At 39.5% G+C, this 26,294-nt stretch overlaps 1 protein-coding gene across 1 annotated transcript in view; it reads right to left on the bottom strand.

Moving 5' to 3' along the window:
• LOC132405730 (transcription factor SOX-30-like) overlaps positions 1–26,294 on the bottom strand; it is a 70,040-nt gene that overhangs the window by 25,128 nt on the left and 18,618 nt on the right. The window contains exons 2-3 of the mRNA XM_059990766.1: positions 18,743–19,157; positions 6,584–6,823 (exon numbers count right to left, since the gene is read on the bottom strand). Of these exons, the coding sequence (XP_059846749.1) occupies positions 6,584–6,823; positions 18,743–19,157 (655 nt within the window). The remainder of the gene's footprint in view (positions 1–6,583; positions 6,824–18,742; positions 19,158–26,294) is intronic.

Raw genomic sequence — 26,294 nt, 5'->3', positions numbered from 1 at the left:
AGTGGTGCATGTGAGCTCGATTTCAACATTCAACAGTAATTTGGCTAGGTACATGGATGGTAGGGGTATGGAAGGCCATGGTGCTGGTGCAGACTGATGGCAGCAGGCGGTATTAAATAGACTAGATGGAATAAAGGGCTTATTTGTCGCCTTTTTGAGGGAAGTGGGAACTTCCGCCCATAGCAATGAGAGGTTGAAAATGACTTTGAATGCTCCTGCCAATTAGTGGCACATTTTTCAGAGCCTGCCAGGTACTCCACCGGGACCTTCCACCTCGAGAGGGTTCACTCTCTTTAAAGACAGTCTAACATTGTCATCAGGTGTAGCAAGGGATCTTCACAGCTGTAATCATATTCTCCCTTTCAAAGCGGGCATAGAAGGCGTTGAGTTCATCTGGTAGTGAAGCATCACTGCCGTTCATGCCATTGGATTTAGCTTTGTAGAAAGTAACGTCTTGCAGACCCTGCCAGAGTTCTTGAACATCCAATGTCACCTCCAACCTCGTTCTCTCGGGTTCGTTTAAAATTTTCCTGTCACCACTGTTGTGTTTTGTAACATCAAAACATAAAACTAATTGAAAAGGAAAGATGGGAGTCCGGGAGAGCATGTCTTAGTTTGTTCTTTACTTTAGTGAGCAATGCAGGTATGATGTGGTAACCTCATGACATATGTCATTCATGTATTTTCACAGATAACCTGTAACGATTCATTTAAATGCACAAGAATGCTTAATTAAATAATTTCAATATTACTCAAATATTACTGAAATATGTCAACCTAAGAAATAATAGAGAAGTCAAGCTAGTTAGTGCAAAATAGAGTCCATTCATGTGAAAACTGACAAAACTGTCTCAGATGGCTGAGTATGAATGTATGAATGAGATACTGGAAGAGCAAAGGAGAAATCTTGGGACTCACTGGAGGTAATGGTGTAAATAAGAGAAAAGAAGCCACTACATTTATTTTTTAAATAGTTATTGTTAGAGGTTATATTAAGTCAGATCGTAGAACATAAAACCATGTACAGAAATTTCCAAGTGGTTGTGACAGCTTGCAGATTGAAAGATTGAAATCCAACATGTTAACATGAGGAAATGCTGCGTTCCACCAGCATTTTGTGTGTGTGTGTGTTGCTTGAATTTCCAGCATCTGCAGATTTCCTTGTAAAATTACTCTCAATAATTTCTTTGGCTCCTCCTACTTCCTCCAAAACAAAGGTCTAGCCACGGGGATCCGTATGGGTCCCAGCTATGCCTGCCTTTCTGTTGGCTTTCTGTAACAGCCTGTGGCTACATTTCCTTCGCTACATCGACGACTGCAATGGCGCTGCCTCCTGCACGTATGCTGAGCTCGTTGACTTCATTAACTTTGCCTCCAACTTTCACCCTGCCCTCAAATTTACCTGATCCGTTTCCGACACCTCCCTCCCCTTTCTAGATCTTTCTGTCTCCATCTCTGGAGTCGGCTGATCTACGGATGTCGACTATAAACCTATATAACCATATAACCATATAACAATTACAGCATGGAAACAGGCCATCTTGGCGCTTCTAGTCCATGCCGAACGCTTACTCTCACCTAGTCCCACTGACCCATATAACCATATAACAATTACAGCACGGAAACAGGCCATCTCGGCCCTTCTAGTCCGTGCCGAACACTTACTCTCACCTAGTCCCACTGACCCACACTCAGCCCATAACCCTCCATTCCTTTCCTGTCCATATACCTATCCAATTTTACTTTAAATGACAATAACAAATCTGCCTCTACCACTTCTACTGGAAGCTCGTTCCATACAGCTACCACTCTCTGAGTAAAGAAATTCCCCCTCATGTTACCCCTAAACTTTTACCCCCTAACTTTTAACTCACGTCCTCTTGTTTGAATCTCCCCTACTCTCAATGGAAAAAGCCTATCCACGTCAACTCTATCTATCCCCCTCATAATTTTAAATACCTCCATCAAGTCCCCCCTCAACCTTCTACGCTCCAAAGAATAAAGATCTAAATTGTTCAATCTTTCCCTGTAACTTAGGTGCTGAAACCCAGGTAACATACTAGTAAATCTTCTCTGTACTCTCTTTATTTTGTTGACATCTTTCCTATAATTCGGTGACCAGAACTGTACACAATACTCCAAATTCGGCCTTACCAATGCCTTGTACAATTTTAACATTATATCCCAACTCCTATACTCAATGCTCTGATTTATAAAGGCCAGTATACCAAAAGCTTTCTTCACCACCCTATCCACATGAGATTCCACCTTCAGGGAACTATGCACTACTATTCCTCGATCACTCTGTTCTACTGCATTCTTCAATGCCCTAACATTTACCATGTATGTCCTATTTTGATTATTCCTACCAAAATATAGCACATCACACTTATCAGTATTAAACTCCATCTGCCATCTTTCAGCCCACTCTTCTAATTGGCCTAAATCTCTCTGCAAGCTTTGAAAACCTACTTCATTATCCACAACACCACCTACCTTAGTATCATCTGCATACTTACTAATCTAATTTACCAACCCATCATCCAGATCATTAATGTATATGACAAACAACATTGGACCCAGTACAGATCCCTGAGGCACACCACTAGTCACCGGCCTCCAACCTGACAAACAGTTATCCACCACTACTCTCTGGTATCTCCCATTCAGCCACTGTTGAATCCATTTTACTACTTCAATATTAATACCTAACGATTGGACCTTCCTAACTAACCTTCCATGCGGAACCTTGTCAAAAGCCTTACTGAAGTCCATATAGACAACATCCACTGCTTTTCCCTCGTCAACTTTACTCGTAACCTCTTCAAAACATTCAATAAGATTTGTCAAACATGACCTTCCACACACAAATCCATGTTGACTGTTCCTAATCAGACCCTGTCTATCCATATAATTATATATACCATCTCTAAGAATACTTTCCATTAATTTACCCACCACTGACACCAAACTGACTGGCCTATAATTGCTATGTTTACTCTTAGAACCCTTTTTAAACAATGGAACCACATGAGCAATATACCAATCTTCCGGCACCATCCCTGTTTCTAATGACACTTGAAATATTTCTGTCAGAGCCCCTGCTATTTCTACACTAACCTCCAAGGTCCTAGGGAATATTCTGTCAGGATCCGGAGATTTATCCACTTTTATATTCCTTAAAAGTGCCAGTACTTCCTCCTCTTTAATCGTCATAGTTTCCATAACTTCCCTACTTGTTTCCCTTACCTTACACAATTCAATATCCTTCTCCAAGAGCTGGAAAGGTGATTGGCGAAAGTGATACAGAGCTGGAGAAGGGAAAGGATCATGGGACAGGAGGCCTCAGGAGAAAGAAAGGAGGGGGAGGGAGCACCAGAGGAAGATGGAGAACAAGCAAACAACTAAATATGTCAGGGATGGGGTAAGAAGGGGAGAAGGGGCATTAACAGAAGTTAGAGAAGTCAATGTTCATGCCATCAGGTTGGAGGCTACCCAGCCGGCATACAAGGTGCCGTTCCTCCAACCTAAGTTTGGATTCATCTTGACAGTAGAGGAGGCCATGGATAGACACACCAGAATGGGAATGGGACGTGGAATTAAAATGTGTGGCCACTGGGAGATCCTGCTTTTTCTGGCAGACCAAGCATAGGTGTTCCACGAAATGGTCTCCCAGTCTGCGTCGGGTCTCACCAATATATAAAAGGCCACACCGGGAGCACAAGGAGTAGTATACCACACCAGCCAACTCACAGGTGAAGTGTCGCCTCACCTGGAAGGACTGTCTGGGGCCCTGAATGGTGATGAGGGAGGAAGTGTAAGGGCAGGTGTAGCACTTGTTCCGTTTACAAGGATAAGTGCCAGGAGGGAGATCGGTGGGAAGGGATGGGGGGATGAGTGGACAAAGGAGTCACGTAGGGAGCGATTCCTGTGAAAAGCAGAAAGGGGGGAGGGAAAAATGTGTTCGGTAGTGGGATCCCGTTGGAGGTGGCGTAAGTTACGGAGAATTATATGTTGGATTTATTTTCACCTTACTTGCCAACGCAACCTCGTATCTTCTTTTAGCTTTTCTAATTTCTTTCTTAAGGTTCTTCTTACATTCTTTATATTCCTCGAGCACCTCATTTACTCCATGCTGCCTATATTTATTGTAGATATCTCTCTTTTTCCTAACCAAGTTTCCAATATCCCTTGAAAACCATGGCTCTCTCAAACTTTTAACCTTTCCTTTCAACCTAACAGGAACATAAAGATTCTGTACCCTCAAAATTTCACCTTTAAGTGACCGCCATTTCTCTATTACATCCTTCCCATAAAACAAATTGTCCCAATCCACTCCTTCTAAATCCTTTCGCATCTCCTCAAAAATCTCAACCCTGTGTCCAGTCCTATCCTTCTCCATAATTATATTGAAACTAATGGCATTGTGATCACTGGACCCAAAGTGCTCCCCAACACATACCTCCGTCACCTGACCTACTTCATTCCCTAACAGAAGATCCAACACTGCCCCTTCTCTAGCTGGTACCTCTATGTATTGCTGCAAAAAACTACCCTGCACACATTTTACAAACTCCAACCCATCCATCCCTTTTACAGTATGGGCTTCCCAGTCTATGTGTGGAAAATTAAAATCTCCCACAATCACAACCCTGTGCTTACTACAAATATCTGCTATCTCCTTGCAAATTTGCTCCTCCAATTCTCGCTTCCCATTTGGTGGTCTATAATACACCCCTATAAGTGTTACTACACCTTTCCCATTCCTCAATTCCACCCAAATCGTCTCCCTGGACAAGCCCTCTAATCTATCCTGCCAGAGCACCGCTGTAATATTTTCTCTGACAAGCAACGCAACACCTCCCACTCTTGTCCCTCTGATTCTATCACAACTGAAGCATCGAAATCCAGGAATATTTAGTTGCCAATCACACTCCCCTGCAACCATGTTTCACGAATAGCTACAACATCATATTTCCATGTATCAATCCATGCTCTAAGCGCATCCACCTTTCTTACAATACTCCTAGAATTAAAATAAATGCATTTAAGAAATTCTTCACCCCTTCCTCTCTGTTTATCTCTAACAGTACAAAGAACTTTACTGTCTTCTTTTTCTTCCTTCTCCCATCCATCTGTTCCTACACTGTGAGCCTACTGACTCTCACAGCTACCTGGACTATTCCTCTTCCCATCCTGTCTCTTGCAAAATTGCCATCCCCTTCTCGCAATTCCTCTGTCGCCATCGCATCTGCTCTCAGGATGAGGCTTTTCATTCCAAGATGAAGGAGGTGTCTTCCTTTAAACAAAGGGGCTTCCCTTCCTCCACCATCAACTCTGCTCTCAAACGCATCTCTCCCATTTCCCGCACATCTGCCTTCACCCCATCTTGTCCTCGCCTACCACCCCACCAGCGTCCGGGTCCAGCATATAATTCTCTGTAACTTCTGTCACCTCCAACTGGATCCCACCACCAAGCACATCTTTCTCTCCCCCCACTTTCTGCTTTCCTCAGGGATCGTTCCCTATGTGACTCCCTTGTCCATTCATTCCCCCCCCCCCATCCCATCCCTTCCCACTGATCTCCCTCCAGGCACTTATCCTTGTAAGCGGAACAAGTGCCACACCTGCCCCTACACTTACTCCCTCACCACCATTCAGGGCCCCAGACAGTTCTTTCAGGTGAGGCGACACTTCACCTATGAGTCAGCTGGTGTGGTATACTGCGTCCGGTGCTCCCGGTGTGGCCTTTTATATATTGGTGAGACCCGACGCAGACTGGGAGACCGTTTCACTGAACGCCTATGCTCTGTCCGCCAGAGAAAGCAGGATCTCCCAGTGGCCACACATTTTAATTCCACATCCCATTCCCATTCTGATATGTCTATCCATGACCTCCTCTACTATCAAGATGAAGCCACACTCAGGTTGGAGGAACAACACCTTATATTCCGTCTGGGTAGCCTCCAACCTGACGGCATGAACATTGATTTCTCTAGCTTCCGTTAATGTCCCTCCTCCCCTTCTTAATGCTTCCCTAATTTATTATCCTCTCCCCGTCCTTTTTTTTCTCTCTTTTTTCTCACAATCACTCTTTGCCTGCTCTCCATCTCCCTCTGGTGCTCCCCTCCCCCTTTCTTTCTCCCTATGCCTCCCGTCCCATGATCCTCTCTCTCCCTTCTGCCAATCACCTTTCCAGCTCTTAGCTTTATCCCTCCCCCTCTTGTCTTCTCCTATCATTTCGCATTTCCTCCTCCCCCTCCCACTTTCAAATCTCTTACTATCTTTTCTTTCAGTTAGTCCTGAAGAAAGGTCTCGGCCCGAATGGTCGACTGTACTTCTTCCTATAAATGCTGCCTGGCCTGCTGCGCCCCACCAGCATTTTTTGTGTGTGTTGCTTGAGTCCAACATGTTGATTCTTTATTGAATAGAACTTCAGAAACTTAGCAAATGCATTCCAGTTGTATTTTATATAAATATTGGCAGAAGTTATTTTTACGATGAATACTTCTAGACTTCTACTTTAGGTTTTTGATATTAAGGAAAGCTAATTGACTGTCATCCTTAAAAGCATTTAACTTACCAGGAAATTCTTCCCTGTGCTTTTCTTTTATCTTTTGAGCCTCATCATAATAAGGTTTCTTCTGTTCTTCAGTTAACTTATTCCACTCCAGGCCAAGCTGGACACTAATTTCAGCATTATTAGCATTTGGGTTTGCCTTGGCTAACTGTGGTCTGTGAATCCGTGCCCAAACCATAAAAGCATTCATTGGGCGTTTTATGTGGCCACTTCTGTCTTTGGAAGGAGGCATATCATTGATTTCTAAAATCACAACAAAAGAACAAAATTGGGTGAATATGTAATGGTAAAGAAAATTGAATAAAATGGTAGCTTTAGAGTAATGCAATATATTGAAGAGCTATGAAAAGTTCTACAGATTGAAGATGTTAAATTGAGATAAATTTTAACTTTAGGTTTTGAAACCATTACATTGAAATAGAAGTGGAAATTATGAGCTAATATCCCAGCAGATCCATGGTATTGACATAAAATGTAATGCACAATATTAGAGAAGTCTTCCATTTTAAGTTATTGTAATGATTATAAATAGTTTATAATGAAATCTGTCTTTGCATCTCAGCCAAATGTGAATGGATAAATATAACCTTTGTGCGATATTGTGCTTTATAAACAATGTTTCTCTCCCAAATGTTCCCGTCTCCGTTTATCAAATTCCTGTAAGAATCCAGATGCACAGACCGGCTGCAATATCTTGCCCAAACATATCATCATCAAATAAAAATCTAATTGTTAAACAATGAACATTAATTTATTGTTGGAACAATGAACTCAACAAAGTCCAAAATAATGCTATATTCTTGCAATATCCAAAGAGATGGTGTAATTTCTAACGAGATACTGATGAAAAGTAGGGATTTGGGTATCTCTTTCCAAAACCTACTGTAACCAAATATGATCAACATTCTCATCAAAGGTGAGATGCATCAAATATGTTTGTTAGTTTTGGAAAGATTATGGTCTCTAAATGACTTCTTCAACAGGTTACAGGAATGTAAAATCAACTTATTTGATACAGGATAAAGAGAAGCGGAAAGAATATTATAAGCTTAGCTACTAAAACTTCCATTATGTGGAAACGTACAAACTCTACCTTGCCCTCAGCATTGTTGAAAGCCTCACACTCACACCTAGTAACCAACATAGGCTGCTGGCTATTCAGCCATGATCAACACATCATATCCAAAAAGACTGCATGATGTTTTTCTCTCTCTTGCAGGACAATCTAGAAGTAAGTGGTGCAAATGTAGTTTCTAATTCCTGGAGACATTGCTGACTGTCTGTTGGATGGGCTGCCCTAGAGAACTTGGCTTCCCCCTTCCCCTTTATATGTAACTCTTTAAAAGCTGCATAGGGCATAGGCATTTACTAGTTCCTCCTTGCACTACAACTTCAACCCATGTACCTTTATCATTTCAGATAAGCAAAAACTTTAACCTGATCACCAAATTGTGAGTATGCAGTAAGATAGTGAAGCTCTCACATTCACAAACTTCAGCTTTCTTACACCTACAGTCTTACTTCTGAGGGCAGCACAGGAGAAAACTGTATATATTGAGGTGTCTGGCAGAGCGGTCTTCACCCAGCAACGTGGGACACTAAGAGTAAATATACCATTTCATTAGAATGCAAAATAATACTTCATTAGTGCTGCAAACAAGTAAGATATTACAATGAGCTAAGCTACAGATAAAGGTCTGTACTGTACTTTCTTAAAAGGTTGGTGGATTGGGAAAGCTGGCAGAAGCCTCTGTGCAATAAGGGTGAAGGAGTCTCACGCTGACTTGGGAAAGAGGAAAGCCATTTGAGCCACTAAGTCTGCAGTAATTCCCGGTCTTTCATTCCCTGTGATCTCGCTTATCATCAACTCCATATGATTGTCTTGCCACCCACCTACCCTTAGGGTGCCAGGGCATATTAACCCAATTACCTCTGAATGGGAAAGAGAACAGAACACTCACAGGAAAATGATGTGTTCGCTGGAACAATGTAGAATTGAACTTTGATTGGTGGAGCTCTGTGACACCCTACACTAACTCCTGTACCACTTTGCTATTCATAAAAAATTAAACATAGAAAGTGCAGCATAGGAACAGGGATTTCAGACCACAACATTGTTCCTAGCTAACTAAATAGTAATGAAATACCTAAATAAACTAATCCTTTCTACCAACAGAACGTCCATCCTCTGCACATTCAAGTGCCTATCTACAAGCCTCTTAGTTACATCGTCATATCTGCAAAAAAAACCACCTCTGTCAGCACATTCCAGGCACCCACCACTCTGTGAGTAAAATCTTGCCATTCGCATCTCCTTTGAACTCACCCCTCTTACCTTAAATATATGAGCCCTGTATTAGATGCAGTGTTTTGGTTTATTACTATCATGCGTACCAAGGTACAATGAAAAATTAGTTTTTCAAGCCATCTAGACAGGTCACATCAAAACTCTGAGGTAGGACAAAGGGTAAAGGAATAACAGGTTGCAGAATATAGTGTTACAATTACCAAGAAAGAGCAATCAGACTATAATTACACAAGGTCCATGACAAATGGTAAAGGGTTAATCTAAAATGTCCCAGAGGTCCATTGAAGCATTGTAACAGTGGGATAGAGATGCCCCTTCAGTATGGTGGTGCAGATTTTTAGGTTCTGCATAAGTGAGAGAATACTGGGGGTGGGGTATCTGATTATGCTGACTGCTTTACTGATGGAGCAAGATGAGTAGATAGAGCCCATGGAGGTGAGACTAGTTTTCCTGATGGACTGAGCTGTGTCCACAACTCCCTGCAATTTCTTGCAGTCCTGATCACAGCAGCTGACATAGCCAGTTGTGAAGCATTCAGATAAGATGCTTTATAACCATATAACAATTACAGCATGGAAACAGGCCATCCCAGCCCTTTTAGTCCGTGCCAACGTTTACACTCACCTAGTTCCACTGGCCCGCACTCAGCCCATAACCCTCCATTCCTTTCCTGTCCATGTACCTATCCAATTTTACTTTAAATGACAATACCGAACCTGCCTCTACCACTTCTACTGGAAGCTCGTTCCACACAGCTACCACTCTCTGAGTAAAGAAATTCCCCCTCGTGTTACCCTTAAATTTTTGCCCCCTAACTCTCAAATCATGTCCTCTTCTTTGAATCTCCCCTACTCTCAATGGAAAAAGCCTATCCACGTCAACTCGATCTATCCCCCTCATTATTTTAAATACCTCCATCAAGTCCCCCCCCCCCCCCAACCTTCTACACTCCAAAGAATAAAGACCTAACTTGTTCAACCTCTTCCTGTAACGTGGGTGCTGAAACCCAGGTAACATTCTAGTAAATCTCCTCTGTACTCTCTCTATTTTGTTGACATCTTTCCTATAATTTGGTGACCAGAACTGTACACAATACTCCAAATTCAGCCTTACCAATGCCTTGAACAAGTTTAACATTACATTCCAACTCCTATACTCAATGCTCTGATTTATAAAGGCCAGCATACCAAAAGCTTTCTTTACCACCCTATCCACATGAGATTCCACCTTCAGGGAATCCCTTATTATTAGATTCTCAAAACTTTCATCCTGTGCACATGCCAAAGTCAGAAAAGTCTTCTTTGCTTGATGAATATTGCAAAGCTTGGTAACTACACATGTATTGGAAACCTTTTCCTATTATGAAATGCCAACAACATACCACAAAAATAGAATGTGGATGTTATTGTGTCCTCTTTCTTGGTGGGTTTATATATCTTAATGGATCAACATTATATTAAGTCTGTTGCACTTCCATGTCCATCTTGGTAATGACAATGTTGGTTCTTTTTCCAATGGAAGAGCGGAAAAGGCTAGCTGGAAGGTGTTAGCAGAAGCCAGGTGGGTGGGAAGGGTCAACGGCCGGAGAAGGAATATGATTGGAGAAAAGAGTAAACCATAGTAGAAAGGAAAGGAGGAAGTAACCTAGGGAAAAGTAAGGTGAGAAGAAGTAAAAGTTCAGAGTGGGGATTAAATGGGGGGGGGGGGGGATTTGTTTACTGGAAGGAGAAATCAATGGGAAGTAAATGCTCATTGACTTCCCTGCTGCTGCAATTAGATAATCATGAAATTCCAGAGTAAGTCAGCCATAAAAATTCAGTATGCAAATAATAACATTTATAATAGATCACTGGTATTATCAGTGCAGGAAATTATGTGCCTATATGTCAAAATGTTTTGTGACTTTAAGTTAATATATACTTAATATGTTATCTATAGATTCAGACAGAAGCTTCTCAGAAGATCAGGTCCTTGCAGATCCTTGTGAAGCAATTCCATTAATTCCCCTGAATTTTTCCACATAGTTCTGAAAACTATTTCTTTTCAAACGCTGACCCTTTTTTTTTTTTGGCTGTTGATTAATTTTGTTTCCAACCAATTCAAAGTCATTTATAGTTTGAGGAAAAATGGTTTTCCTCAACTTTATACCTTTTGCTCTGAATTATAAATATATGTTTATATTTAAAGCCACCTGTAGATTAGATTTACTTTATTTACCCTCTCCAAGCCATAACCTTGTATGGAGTGTATCTGTGAAATCTTCCATCAACATTCTTTGTTTGATGGAGAACATCATTAACTTTTCGTATCTAACTTTATAGCTGAAATCTCTCATCTCTGAAGTCATTCAATTGATTTTTTTTTGTGCAGTCTTTTTATGCAATACTCCAGTGTGTTGAACCACCTTTCATTCAGATTCAACAAAACTTCCTGCTATAGTTCTCAGTAGCTTTATTCCTAGAATCCCATATGCTTTACTAATCAATTTCTCAACATGCCCTGCCAGTTTGTTGAATTCTCTCATTGATCCACCTGCTCACTAAGTTGTAACCAAGTACAGCAAGGAAGATTGAGCATTGTAATGATTGTGTTGTGTTCAGTGGAAACCATAAGGTTATGGAAGGTCAGAGATAATGATTTCCCAGCTTTAAAAGAATCAGCAGAAAAATGAAAAATCCAGAGGCCACATGAAGCTAGTAAGAGATGTGACATGTCAGAACACGTGTGAAGGCAAAAAGATGGAAAACAGAAAAAAATTAAATTAGATATTTTCATTATTGGTCTGTGATATTTGGAAGCATTTTGAAACCAATGTATAATTGTAATTACTGTGTCGGCTAATGGCTGAATTAGTGGAGATTAAAATTGATGTTTAGAGATTCAAGTGACGTACCTATTGTCACATATTGTCCAAGTGAAATTTCAGCATGGTATCTGAGATTTGCTATAACTGAAGTCTATTGGAGATGTCATTCACTGCACTTATCAGTCATTACTGTGTTATCATGTTGATTTATTATTGTGTACTGTACTTGAGAGCATTAGAAAGTGAACAGATTTTTATTTCTATTATAGTTGATCGTGCATATACATTTGTTTGTATATTTTTATTCTACATGTAAATAATTGGCTGAAAGATTTAATAATAAACATTATACAGATTATTATTGTTACAGGTTTGTTTTTTAAGAGAAAATAATGTTAATATTGGGTGTATATTTATGTGCACAGTATGGCAATGGTATTGGTTTTGGTGTATTATTGTCACAAGTCCAAATACAGAGTGAAAAGTTTGTCTTGAATACTGTTCATACAGAACAAATCATTGCTCACTGCATTGCGGCACAACAATGTAAAACAATAACAATGTTAAATGAAGTTTTAAAGCTACAAAAAAGTTCTATGCAGTGAAATGATAAAGTGCAAAATCTTAAGGAGCTACACTCAATGGCCACTTTATTGGGTACCTGCCCCTAATAAAGTGACCACTGAGTGTACGTTCAAACTCTTCTGCTGCTGTAGCCCATTCAAGGTTAGAGTTGCTCTTCTGCAAACCACTGTTGTAACGTGTTCCTGTCAGCTTGAACCAGTCTGGCCATTCTCCTCTGACTTCTCTCATTAACAACGTGTTTACGCCCATAGAACTACTGGATTTGTTTTTGTGTTTTGAACCATTCTTTGTAGTCTAGAGACTGCTATGCATGAAAATGCCAGGAGGTCATTAGTTTCTGAGATGCTAAAACCACCCCTTCCACACAGTTAAAGTCACTTCCGTGACATTTCTTCCCCATTCTGGTGCCGGTCTGAACCACAACGGAACCTCTTGACCATGTTGGGATGTTTTTACGCATTGGATTGCTGCCATGTGATTGGCTGATTAGATAGTTGCATTAACAAGTAGGTGTACATGTAACAAGGTGGTCATTGAGGGTAGACTGTGAGTCCAAGAGTCCATTTTAACATACATTCAACAGTCCGTTAACAGTGGGATAGAAGCTGTCCTTGAGCCTGGTGGTACATGCTTTCCGGTCAGATTCAAGTTTGCTGTCGTTGGTCAAATCAAAGGTGGTGACGAATCGACATACAGGAGGGAGTTTGAAAATCCAGCTGAGTGGTGTCATAACAACAGCCTCTTGCTCAAGACCAAGAAGCTGTTTAGTGACTTCAGGAGGAGGAAAGCATAGATCCATGAGCCAGTTCTCATTGGGGTATCAGAGCTGGAGAGGGTCAGCAACTTTAAATTCATCAGTGTTTTCATTTCAAAGGGCCAGTCCTGGGCCCAGCACATAAATGCAATTACAATGAAAGCACGGCAGTAGCTCCACTTTCTTAGAAATATGTGATGATTCGACACAACATCTAAAATTTTCAAAAACCTCTTTAGACGTGTGGTGGAGAGTATGTTGACTGGCTGCATTATAGCCTGGTGTGGAAACACCAATGCCCTTCAGTGGAAAAGCCTACAAAAAGTAGATATGGCCTAGTCCATCACGGGTAAAGCCCTCCCTACCACTCACCACATCTACATGGAATGCTGTCCCAGAAAAGCAGCATCTATCATCAGGGCCCCTCTCCACTCAGATCATGCTCTCTTCTCATTGTTGCCATCAGGAAGAAGGTACAAGAGCCTCAGGACTTACACCACCAATTCAGAAGCAATTATTACCCCTCAACCAGCAGGCTCTTTAAACAGAGGGGATAACTTCACTGAACTGTTCCCACAACCTAACAACTCACTTTCAAACACTTTTCATCTTATGTTCTCAATATTTATTGCTCATTTATTTATTATTTCTTTCTATTCTTTCATTTTGTGTTTGCAGTTATTGATTTTTGCACCCTGGTTATCTGAGCTCTTGGTTCTGTCTTTCATTGATTCTGTTATGGTTATGGGATTTACTGAGGATGCCTGCATGAAAATTAATCTCAGGGTGTATACTGTTACATACAGTGTATGTATTTTGAAGATAAATTTATTTTGAACTTTGAAATTAACCCAAATGTAAGCCCATACTTGCAATGGAACAGAAGTGATGTATGTACTCATTGCATATCAATGCAAGAATCACAGGAAGTGAAAATGACGTAGCACTTAATTACCAAGATCATTGCTGTAGAGATGAGGGATTAAAGTGCTCAAAGCTTTTAGTGAAAAGCAACCTGATTTGCAAAATGCCTGTTATAGTGCTTTCCCATCCTGAGTAATGAGTTGGGTCTTTGTCCTACAAGTGAAGTAGAATTAAGTCATAACAATTGTTTAAAATTCCTAGGGAGAATGAATCACAAACAGAATCCATGGTGTGAGTCGAACCATTGAGCAAAATCTGGGATGTAGCAGGTTAACTTTGCAAAAAAGATATTCTTTAAAGGTGGTCTTCCTTTACATTATCTATAAACATTCTTCAAATACTGCTGAATTTAGAAGGATCCATAATAAAAATCTAGATGTGATATTAGTGGCAAAACTCACTTCCTAGCATCATTCAGCATGGACACAGGCACCTCAGCCCACCACATTCATGCTGATCATCAAGCACCCATTTATTCATTCTATGTTTATTCGCTTCAATTCCCCTCAGATTACTACACATCAGTAGTAATTTACAGGAAATGATTAATCAATCAATCGTCACAACTTTGGAATGGAAAATGAAGCACTTGGTAGACAGGGAGAACATACAAACACTGGAGGTTAAGATTGAGGCATAATTACTGGAGCTACGGAGAGCAGCTCGACTGGATCAGCCACTGGGTCCTCCACTTACTTGGAGTAAACTGAATAGAAACTTATCTGCATATCTACAGTCAAATGCAGAATTCTAGAACTTGCTGTAAAGTATGTCATATTTCTTCTCTGAAACAACAGTTATACTGAAAACAAAACAAAACAATACTATTACCCCAATAAACATATCAGAAAATCTTAAGGAAGTTGAATTTTTTAATATAAAGAGTGATGATTACAAAGAACTTCACTCTAAGTGCGGATTCAGTTAATGAATGCCAAAGATTTAAAATAATGCACACATTTGACATACCGTCCTTTAATTATACCTAACTTTTTATCTCACTCTCTTAATTCTGGCCTTTACCTCAAACGTTGGTTCAGTTTCCTCGACGAGATTTATTGTAATTTACTCTTCCTGGTTGAGACTCTAAGCACTTGAATGAAGAGTCATCATTCCCATTGGTTAAGAGTCTTGCCGTTCTTGTTTGGCTCACACTCATTACAAATATTCTGAATAAGGCACTTAAAGACCAATAAAAAACTTAAAGGCACAAATACAGAGTACCACTACCACTTCACTGAGAGTGGAAATATTCATACTTTGAAAATGGTTGAGAAGATTCCTCCTGATATGAGGACTGAGCTGCCGGTTTCAGTGAAAGGACCTGGAGATGCAGGTATCCAATAATAGGAATATTGGGAAGCTATTAAGAATCTGGGCTAAGTGAACTTGCTATTGAATTTGTTCTTTTCCTCCAACTCTTCACAGATGAGCTGATGTGCATACTGCTGTCTTGCATATTGCTCTCCCTTTATTTCATTTTGACCAACTATAATGCATACTGTAAAGCAGCATACTCTGGTGTCAAATACTGAAAGGTAGGCAGAGAAAACTCATTTATAGCAAAGCTAATGTGGTTTCCTCATAGAGGCAATAAAACGAGAAAAGATTAAATACGAAGGTAAGCTAGCCAATAATATAAACGAGGATACCAAAAGTTTTTCCATACAAATAAACAGTAAAAGAGAGACAAGAGTGGCTTGGGAAGCTGAAAAGTCTGAAGGCAGGTAAGTCGCCTAGACTAGAACTTCACCCTGGAGTTCTGAAAGAGATTGTGCAGGCACTTGTAATGATCTTTCAAGAATCACCAGATTCTAGAATGGTTCTTATAGAATGGAAAATTGTAACTGTCACTTCGCTCTTTAAGAAGGGAGAGAGGCAAAAGACAGGAAATTATAGGCCAGTTAGCCTGACTGGCAAGATGTCAGAGTCCATTTCTTAAAGGATGAGGTTTTGGGGTACTTGGGAGACACACAATAGAACAGACAGAAGTCAGTATTATTTCCTTAAGGGGAAATTTTGACTGACAAATATGTTAGAACTCCTTGAGGAAATAACAGACAGAATAGACAAAGGAGAGTTAGTGGATGTTGTTTACTTGGATTTCCAGAAGGCCTTTGACAAAGTGCTGCACATGAGACTGCTAAACAAGAGTTCATGGTACTTTAGTAATGATACTAGCATGGACAGAAGATTGGCTGTATGGCAGAAGGCAAAAGAGTGGCTTTTCGGGTTGGCTGTCGATGACTAGTGGTGTTCTGCAAGAGCTGTTGTTGGGTTCACTACTTTTCACATTATATGCTAATGATTTGAGTGATGGAATTGGTGGCTTTGTGGCTCAATTTGCAGATGATAGGTGGAGGGGGAGGTAGTATTAAGGAAGCAGGGAGTCTGCAGAAGGACTTGGACAGAACCAGAAAATAGGCAAAGAAATGGCAGGCGGAATACAGTGCAGGGAAGTGTATGGTCTTGCGCATTGGTGGAAGGAATAAATGCGTAGACTATTTTGTAAATATGGAACAAATTCAGAAATCAGACTTGGGAGTCCTATTGCAGGATTCCCTAAATTTTAACTTGCAGGTTGAATTAGTAGAAAAGAAGGCGAATGCAATGCCTTCTTTTCAAGAGGCATTCATTTCAAGAACTAGAATATAAAAGCAGGAAATGCTGAGACTTTACAAGGCATTGGTCAGAATACATTTGGAGCATTGTGAACAGTTTGGGCCTTTTATCTAAGGAAGGAGGTGCTGGCATTGGAGAGGGTCCAGACGAGATTTATGAAATGATCCCAAGGATTAAAGGGTTAATGTACGAAGAGTGTTTGATGGCTCTGAGCCTGTACTTGCTAGAGTTTGGAGGGCTGGGGAGGGAGAGAAGGGGATCTAAATGAAGGCTACTTAATATCGAAAGGCTTAGATAGAGTGGATGTAGAAAGGATGTTTCCCATAGTGGTGGAATCTAGGACCAGAGGGCACAGCCTCAGAATAAAAATAAATCCTTTTAGAACAGAGGTGAGGAAGAATTTCTTTATCCATAGGGTGGTGAATCTGTGGAAATCATTGCCAGAGATGGCTGTGGAAGCCAAGTCATTGGGTATATTTAAATTGTACTCCAAATGTTTTGGAAAGACAGCAGGAGAATGGAGTTCAGGTAAACTAATTGTCATGGCAGAACAGACCTGATGAGCTGATGGTCTAATTCTGCTCAGGACTTATCAATTTAGACCTCTGATCAGAGTGAGCAGTCATTTAAACACACTATCCTCAATGGTAGTGTGGCTCATGAAAGGACAGGGATTCACCCTTAATTCGGTGATCTTGGGTGATACACTCATTTTTCCTAATTGTTCAACAGCGGTCATAATTGTATCCAAACACGTGATGCCATTAGGTTTGCGAATAAACCCAAGAAAATGACGTGCACAAGTGGCTGATCTATACATGGAAGTTCCCACTGGACATGATGTCACCTTGAATTATTCAGTTGTGTAATCTACACAGCCAAATTGTTTCCATGTGCATTTGCTTGTGAAAAATGGGTGCTACTGGAACCAGTTCCTAAGCTTGTATTCTTCCAACATGTTTAGAATCCATATATTATCCAGAAAATAATCTGGTTCTTAAATATAACATATAACCATATATAACCATATAACAATCACAGCACGGAAACAGGCCATCTTGGCCCTCCTAGTCCGTGCCGAACCCTTAATCTCACCTAGTCCCACCTACCCGCACTCAGCCCATAACCCTCCACTCCTTTCCTGTCCATATACCTATCCAATTTTACCTTAAATGACACAACTGAACTGGCCTCTACTACTTCTACAGGAAGCTCATTCCACACAGCTATCACTCTTTGAGTAAAGAAATACCCCCTCGTGTTTCCCTTAAACTTCTGCCCCCTAACTCTCAAATCATGTCCTCTAGTTTGAATCTCCCCTACTCTCAATGGAAACAGCCTGTTCACGTCAACTCTATCTATCCCTCCCAAAATTTTAAGTACCTCGATCAAATCCCCCCTCAACCTTCTACGCTCCAATGAATAGAGACCTAACTTGTTCAACCTTTCTCTGTAACTTAATTGCTGAAACTCAGGTAACATCCTAGTAAATCGTCTCTGCACTCTCTCTAATTTATTGATATCTTTCCTATAATTCGGTGACCAGAACTGCACACAATATTCCAAATTTGGCCTTACCAATGCCTTGTACAACTTTAGCATTACATCCCAACTTCTGTACTCAATGCTTTGATTTATAAAGGCCAGTGTTCCAAAAGCCCTCTTCACCACCCTATCTACATGAGACTCCACTTTCAGGGAACTATGCACAGTTATTCCTAGATCTCTCTGTTCCTCTGCATTCCTCAATGCCCTACCATTTACTCTGTATGTTCTATTTGGATTATTCCTGCCAAAATGTAGAACCTCACACTTCTCAGCATTAAACTCCATCTTCTCAGCATTAAACTCCATTTTGTTCATCATTATCTAAATAAATATCAAAAGATCACCATCAAACAAATCTTTAAAATGCCTTTAACACGGCCCTTAGTGCAAATATTGCCCATGTTCTTACGAGAAAGGTAGGAACCCAGCACATTCACGCTGCTTGGCTTTAAACTGCTACACAATAACCACAAATACAGGGCTCCTGGATATTTATTGCTGAAAGTAGGATGCTGAGCAAACTCCTGTCTTTGTAAAATGACTAACATCAGGACTATACTGAGTTCATATAAGGCTTGTGAACAATACATTCTATTTAATTAATACAGATAGTACCTGCTTCAGTAGGAGGCACGGTAAGAGGAACATTTATAGTGTTGATCTTCAAGGATGGGTCCACTTGTGTCTGTAATCTAATGTCACTTATATTGTTTGTTGCTAGTGGTCCGGGTAATTTGGTGAATTTGACCACTTCACAGGTTGAAGGCGAGCCTTGAAGCTGCAGTTTGATTCCAGGTGGAAGTGTGTGCAAAGTTATCGGAAGTTTCAGATCCGTTTGTTGTGACCTATCTGTTCCATTCAGATCCTTCAGGAATAATAAATCTTTAGTCTGCTGAGTTCCCCTGTTGGAACTAGAAAGTTTATAATGCTCATCTTCTATTTTTATCTTTTCAGTCATGTGTTGGTCAGCAATATTTTGATTGCTAAACTCCTTTCTTGAGCTTAACCCTGAAACAAATTTATTTTCACTCTGAAAAACAAATGGAACATGTTAAGGAGAAAATCAGAATTGTTATAATTATTTTAATGTTTAACCTATCTTATGCTTTCAGAGACTGAAACTGTTCCACCAGAGCAGAGAACATTAATGATTTCCCCAAAAAGATTCCAGATTCTATTCCTTGACTGCAATGTGTAGGCTAAGCCCTCAGCGAATAATAAGCGGTTAATAACAAAATCTCAGGCTTACAGCTGGGAAAAATAAAATCAGTCAGAATTTTTCCTACAGTTGCCCTTGTTAGAAATTGCATGTGTACAAATGTTTTGAGAAGAACACAATGAGAGTCAGCGTTAAAAAGATTCACAGCTGATATCCATGCAACTGCTGAGTAGTAAAAGCTGAAACAACCAGGATTGGAAGAGACACAAAAGCTTTGCTTTGGTTTACAGAAGTTTGCAAGACATCATAGAACAGGAAGCTACACACACAAAATGCTGGAGGAACTGAGCACATCTGACAGCATCTACAGTATGGAGGGGAACAGGAAGTATCTCACTGTTGACATCCAAAACAATCAGCCTCATATTGGAGACAATACAATAGCAGTAGGACCAGTAGATGCTAACAGATGTTGTGAATTTTGTATGTAGTCGAGTTTGGTGTCATATGCATATATACATGTGTGCACAGAAACACTGAAAACTTAATTGCAGCAGCATCACTGGTAGTTTGCATAATATAATCATAATAAAGGCAAACGGTAAAACAGCAACCAAATGTCTAAATCCTAACCCTAACCCTAGTTTTCAGGGCTTATTCACCCAATTGTTCAACATAATCATAAATATAAATACCCAGAGATATTTCTAGGAATGCTAATATGCTAAGTGTCAATACAATTTTTTGTGATAAACTTTACCATATGGTTCCAATGAAGGAGGTAACAAAGGTTCATCAGCTTGACTCCTTGGTAGGGAAGAGATCGTTGTATATTTAAGTAATATTTGAGTTATTTTGTAAATATATTGATTGATTAAGTATTTTTGTTCTTTAAATAATTCATTACGGTTTATATGTATAAATATATGAATTGCATGTATTATCACATGACTACGTGATATGTGAGCACCTCACTTAAACATGAAGTTAGATCTATATTTCTGGATCTTGTGAAACTTGCAGAAAATGCAACAAAGAAAGCACATACAAAGAGCATGTTGGGCAGACAAAAATAAATGGACTGCATAGGGAAGAGAAAAAGAGCTAACAGTTTCAGAAAGAACACTAATATGCATGCTGTTGATGAAAAACCTGATAATGAGAGTGAGACAGGATTGAGTAGCCTGGAGACTTATAATATAAAAACTAGCAATAGACAAGCAATATGGTTTACACCAGAAGTGAATGGCAAATTGATTAAAATGAACTCAGCACTGGTTCAGCTGTTTCAGTTACTCCACAAAATGAGCTTGAATGGCATTTCACTGATATCAAACTGATGCCTGCAGATATTCAACTAAGAACTTATATTGGAGGAAAGATAACTCCTGTGGGAATGACATTTGCCACCACGAAATACAACAGCCAAGAAGCCACATTGTGGTAAAATCAGGATGACCAGTGTTGTGGGGACATGAGTGGCTGAGGCAACAACAACATAATTGGAGATCCATCCACTATTTGCATGCCACAACTGTCTCCATGCTGTACACTGTGAACTGTTGCCCAACAGAGAACAAATAGGCATTAGTGCCAACCTCCGTGCCTCTGGTTGTAAAGCATATTGGACGAGGAAAGGAGACTGCTGACCAGAAAAACTGTGGAAGTGATGAAAGCCCTGGTCTGACTACATCAGTTTTTGTAGGCAAGATATCTGAGAAAGCTTCTGATATGTTAATCAGGCAGTTACCTGTGAAATGTGGCTTGGTTTTAGGCTGGAAGACAGTTCAAGGAGATTCAGGAAAGTTGCAAGTACTTGGCTTTTGTGAGTATAAAGAATCAGGATCTACTCTACATGCATTAAGGTTATTGCATGAACTTCAAGTGGGAGACAAAAAGCTTCTTGTAAAAGTAGATGCAAAGACCAAAACCCAACTGGATGAATGGAAGGCCAAAATAAAGGAATCAATGGAAATGCAAAAACAGAGGATTCATTGGATGACATTGCGAATAGGGAACCAAGAGGAGAGATCAGATTGTAAAGGGAGTAATAGAAGGATTAATAAGAGAATATTCCAGTGAACTAAATGCACCTTGCCAAGATGAAGATACACCAACTAGAAGTAGAAAAAGGAAGAAGATGAAAGCTTGTTACCGTTGTCAGAACCACTTCCTGCAGTCTCAGAGTCAACTCCTACAACTACCAAGGAGGAGGCTGAAGAAGCCAAGATTGTTTTCACAACCACAAATCTCATCTGCCAAGCAGAGTGATCTCCCTCGTTAGGAAAGGTATTATCCCACAAGAGTAAGAAAGCCTCCACAGCGATTAAATCTTTCAGCCTGAATGGGACAATTTAAAATATACAACGCTGTGGATATCGGTACATAGTAGTTGCATTATATAATAATAATACAATTCTATTGAGTTGGAGTGTATCGCTATGAAGGAAGGACTGTTGTGTATTTAATATTTAAGTAATATTTGAGTAATCTTGTAAATATATTGTTTGATTAAGCATTCATGTTCTATTTTATGTTTGGAACTTATAATGCCAATTTTCAAATAAAATAATGTGGTTGAAGTTCTGGTTCTGGTTTCTGTTCCTGATAACTTTTCGGCAGAAAGCATTGTAATTGGAGAATGCAAGTGTAAAAATACAATTAGTAATTTAGTAAGTATTACATCTGTCCTGTGTGACAAATAGAATCAAAGTGGATTATTTTTGATAGATATACACATACTGTAGACAGTTAACAATGCTTTTAAATATAAAATCCTTCCATTGCTTGTCAAATATAGCTACAATTACCAAAATTTCTTTAAGGGCCTTCAAAATAATAAATTTTAACATCTAAAAAACAAATAAAAACAAATTAAATGCATGGCAAACCCATCATCTTGAGCTTTGGTGTCAAGTAACACACCATCAAAATGTGGGTTTACATCATTCCACTCTTAATGGGACCAAATTTTTAAATTCCAAATCTATGAACATTGTGGGAGTACCTTCACCATCTGAAATGCAACACTCAAGATGACTTATATCACTTTCTGAAAAGTAGGAAGGAATGCTAAACTTCATGGTGATCCATTATTAGAGAATGATAAAAAGGACAAATAGAAATTTATCATGGATTATTTTGCATGGTTAATGGGAGATGCAACAGGACTTTGCTCAGGATTCCTGTTGAGTTGATAGTAAGAAAGACAGATACAATGTTAAGATTTATTTTGAGGGGTACAATAGAAAAGCAAGGATGTAGTACTAAGATTTTACAAGGCATTGGTCAGACTGCATTTAGAATATCGTGAGCAATTTTGGGCCACTAATTGAAGAAAAAAAATGTGCTGGCCCTGGAGAAGATCTAGAGGAGGTTTACAAGCATGATACAAGGAATGAAAGGTTTAACTATGAGAAGTGTTTGATGATTCTGGGCCTACACTCAATGGTATTGACAAATGAGGGTGAATCTCACGGAGATCTACTGAATACCTTGATAGAGGTCATGTTTCCATTAATGCAGAGTCTAGGGAGAAGGTGGGAGAAAGGGGTTAAAAAATCAATTACTATTGGCAGAGCAGGCTTGATGGGCTGAATGGCCTAATTCTGCTCCTATATCTAATGTATCTTACAGATATTACATTTCAGATCCACTTTTGGAGCTTTTTTATGCATCAAGATTATTTCAATACAACCTATATTTATGTATTTGTGATTATCGATGAGCTGTTGGCAGTATGCAACACGTCAGTTTGGTTTTCTGACTCAAAGTTTTGGCTCTGTCCCATTAATGATGTAAGGTTTAAATGGTCATTTGTGACTATTACGTACAACTAAAGAACTTGAAGCAATAAGCCAGTTTAATTTACTGTTCTGATCTCACTTATCTTGATTAAAAGTGAGCAAGGTAGTCTTAAACTTTATATTTAAAGCAGTTATCCACTAGATGCATGGGGTGATTAAATTAATTTTATACTATTAAAATGAAGTTTTTTACCAAATCTGAACCAGCTCAAAGGATGTATGTCTATTTCTAGAAAACTTATGCTCAAGAAGGTAGAATATAAATTAGCTCAATACAGGAATACATAGACATGCATTAAGCCTTCTGAGGTTGCGTCATTTTTGAGACTATATCTAAATTTCAACTCCATTGACTTAGCTTTTCTCTATCTCTGAACAAAAAATAGCCCAATTCAAATAACTGAAAGCATCCACATTGAATTCTACAATCAAGTTGTTTGAGGTAACAGCTGTCAAAAGAAACCTTGTAGTAGGTTCTTTGCAAGTAAGAAACATTTAAGACTATCTATTGTTCAACCTTACTAGAGTTACAAAAATCCATTCATAGGCTTACTCTTTACAGTAATGGATGGAAGATATACAAAAAGCTAATTTTATTCTAATTACTGAACGAATGTTAAATCTGTCATTTGAACTGCGCATGCTGCTATTTTATAAACAAGCAGGCCAGTCAGCATCTATGGAAAAAGTACAGTCAATGTTTTGGGCCGAGACCCTTCAGCAGGACCTGCTGAGTTCCTCAGGCATTTTGTGTATGATGCTCTTTTATTCTCACTTGTTATTGGCTGTAATTAGTGAAATGGTTGCTATTTTACTAATAAGAAACATAGCCCAGAAATCTTCATCCAACACCCCCCCATCCCATTTGCACCTTCTCACCCAAATATTTCTACCAATGTTGAAAATCATCTCTATAATTATATTTTCTATGTGATAGTGAGACTGATTTCTGGTGGTTTGCCATGGATCTGTATAAGGAAGAATGTTTACATGATTAAAGAAATAATTTCAACGTTATGGAACTTCACATAAATTTGATCATTCAAGATTCCATTTCTTCACAGTCTCACTGCACAGGATCAAACTCAGAGCTGCAGAGATAAACTCAGTCATATCCATCATGGGCACTAGCCTTCCCAGTATCCAGAATATCTTTAAGGAGCGATGCCTCAAAAAGACAGCATCCATTGTTAATGACCTCCATCACCCAGGACATATCCTCTTCTCATTGCAACTATCAGGGAAGAGGCACAGGAGCCTGAAAGCACACACTCAATGCAGGAACAGTTCTTCCCCTCTGCCATCTGATTTCTGAATGGACATTGAACCCGTGAAGACTATCTCACCAGTTACTCTGCACTACTTATTTAACATAACTTTTTAATACATATATATTTTTTCTTATTGTAATTCAGTTTTTATTATTTTATATTCCAATCTACTGCTGCCACATAACAACAAATTTCACGACATATGCCAGTGATAATAAACCTGAATTTGATTCTGATTCAAGTACTTCTGCCGCACGTATACAATATCCATTCCAATATTTAAACCCATAAACACAGGCAAATGTAAAATCCATATTTTCATAGATTCAACGTTCATACTGATCCAAATTCCTAAAACTATTTAAGTAGATTTAAGCAAAATTTCATTTATCTGCATGGACGATTTGTACACTTGTTCATTTTCAGTAACAGGATTCTATTGTGTTCTTGGGGGAAGGGCTTGTGGGAATAACTGATATTGTTATGTCCAAGTAGATAGTCAAAACCTAAGCAAGAAATAAATTAAGTTTCAGTTCAAACTCAAGTCTGCAGAGAAAATCACTTGAATGGAGTAACTGTCCATAGGATGGAATGGGTCCCATGTACCATAATAGTTAACAGAGGAAACCATGTCGCATAGACCAAACAACAAGCATTGACAGGAGAAAACCACAATTTTGTTTGCAACAAATCCACCATTTCTCCTGTATATTGTGCCAAGATGTTGCTATTTCTATCCCAATATAGCCAGCTGAAGGTCACCTTCACAGAAATGTAGGGGAACCGTCCTCTGGTACTGTGATTGTTGTGCCATTCATTCTGAAAATGATCCTATGGAGGGTATATCTAATGATGATTTCTCCCAAAGTTCACAGACTGGTGCATACGTAATCTGTAAATAAAGAAGCATGGAATAAGAAAAGGCCCTTCTGGCCATCAATACTGTTTCCACAAGCCTTGTGCATTGTTCTATCATGGGTTTCCCACATGCAATTGCTTCAGGGAGTGCTCTGCAGATCTTTCTCTGGCCTTCAACACCAATCGAGAAACCCTATAGATAATATGATTCTGTCCACATATCTACACATTTCAAACCTTGGTCTGACCAGACATTATTCCAGCATGGTTTGAAGTTCATTACTATAATATAAACAAATTGAATTACAATTTTGTTCCACATATCCTTTAATGTTTGATAAACAATTTTCCTTTAATTCTGCACTTGTTACTCTAGTTCCAGGTTAGATAGCCTGACTACGTATTTTTGCCAACATTCTGAGTGCCACACTTCATTCAGCTATAAAGGTTCTAAGTGTTGCAATCATTTTTGCTGCTCTATTCCCTAGAATTCTTCCCAGTGTATCAATGAAGAAATTCCTTGATTTCATAAGAGCTGTTCTGGGTCCAGCACGTAAATGCCATTACCAAGAAAGCACAGCAGTACCTCTACTTTCTTAGAAGTTTGCAAAGATACAGCATGTCATCTTAAACTTTGACAAACTTCTATAGATGTGTGGTGGAAAGTATATTGACTGGTTGCACCACAGGCTGGTATGGACACCCCAATGTCCTTATATAGAAAAGCCTTCAAAAAGTAGTGGATACAGCCCAGACTATTTCATTAAAAGTCCTCCCCATCGTTGAGCACATCTACAAGCAGTGCTATCACAAGAAAGCTACATCTACCAACAAGGACCCCCACCATCCAGACTCTGCTCTCTTCTCGCTACTGTCATCAGGAAGAAGACACAGGGACTTCAGGAGCCACATCACCAGGATAGAAACAGCTTTACCCCTCAACCATCAGGGTCTTGAACCAAAGGGAATGACTTCACTCAACTTCACTTGCTCCATCACTGAACTATTCCCACGACCATTGAATTCATTTTCAAGGACTCTACACCTGATGTTCTCAAATTTAGTGCTTGATT

This window comes from Hypanus sabinus, chromosome 15, assembly GCF_030144855.1.
Source record: "Hypanus sabinus isolate sHypSab1 chromosome 15, sHypSab1.hap1, whole genome shotgun sequence".
NCBI classification, from domain to species: domain Eukaryota; kingdom Metazoa; phylum Chordata; class Chondrichthyes; order Myliobatiformes; family Dasyatidae; genus Hypanus; species Hypanus sabinus.
Note: the sequence above shows the minus strand (reverse complement) of the source record. Positions and strands in the feature narration are given on the sequence as shown.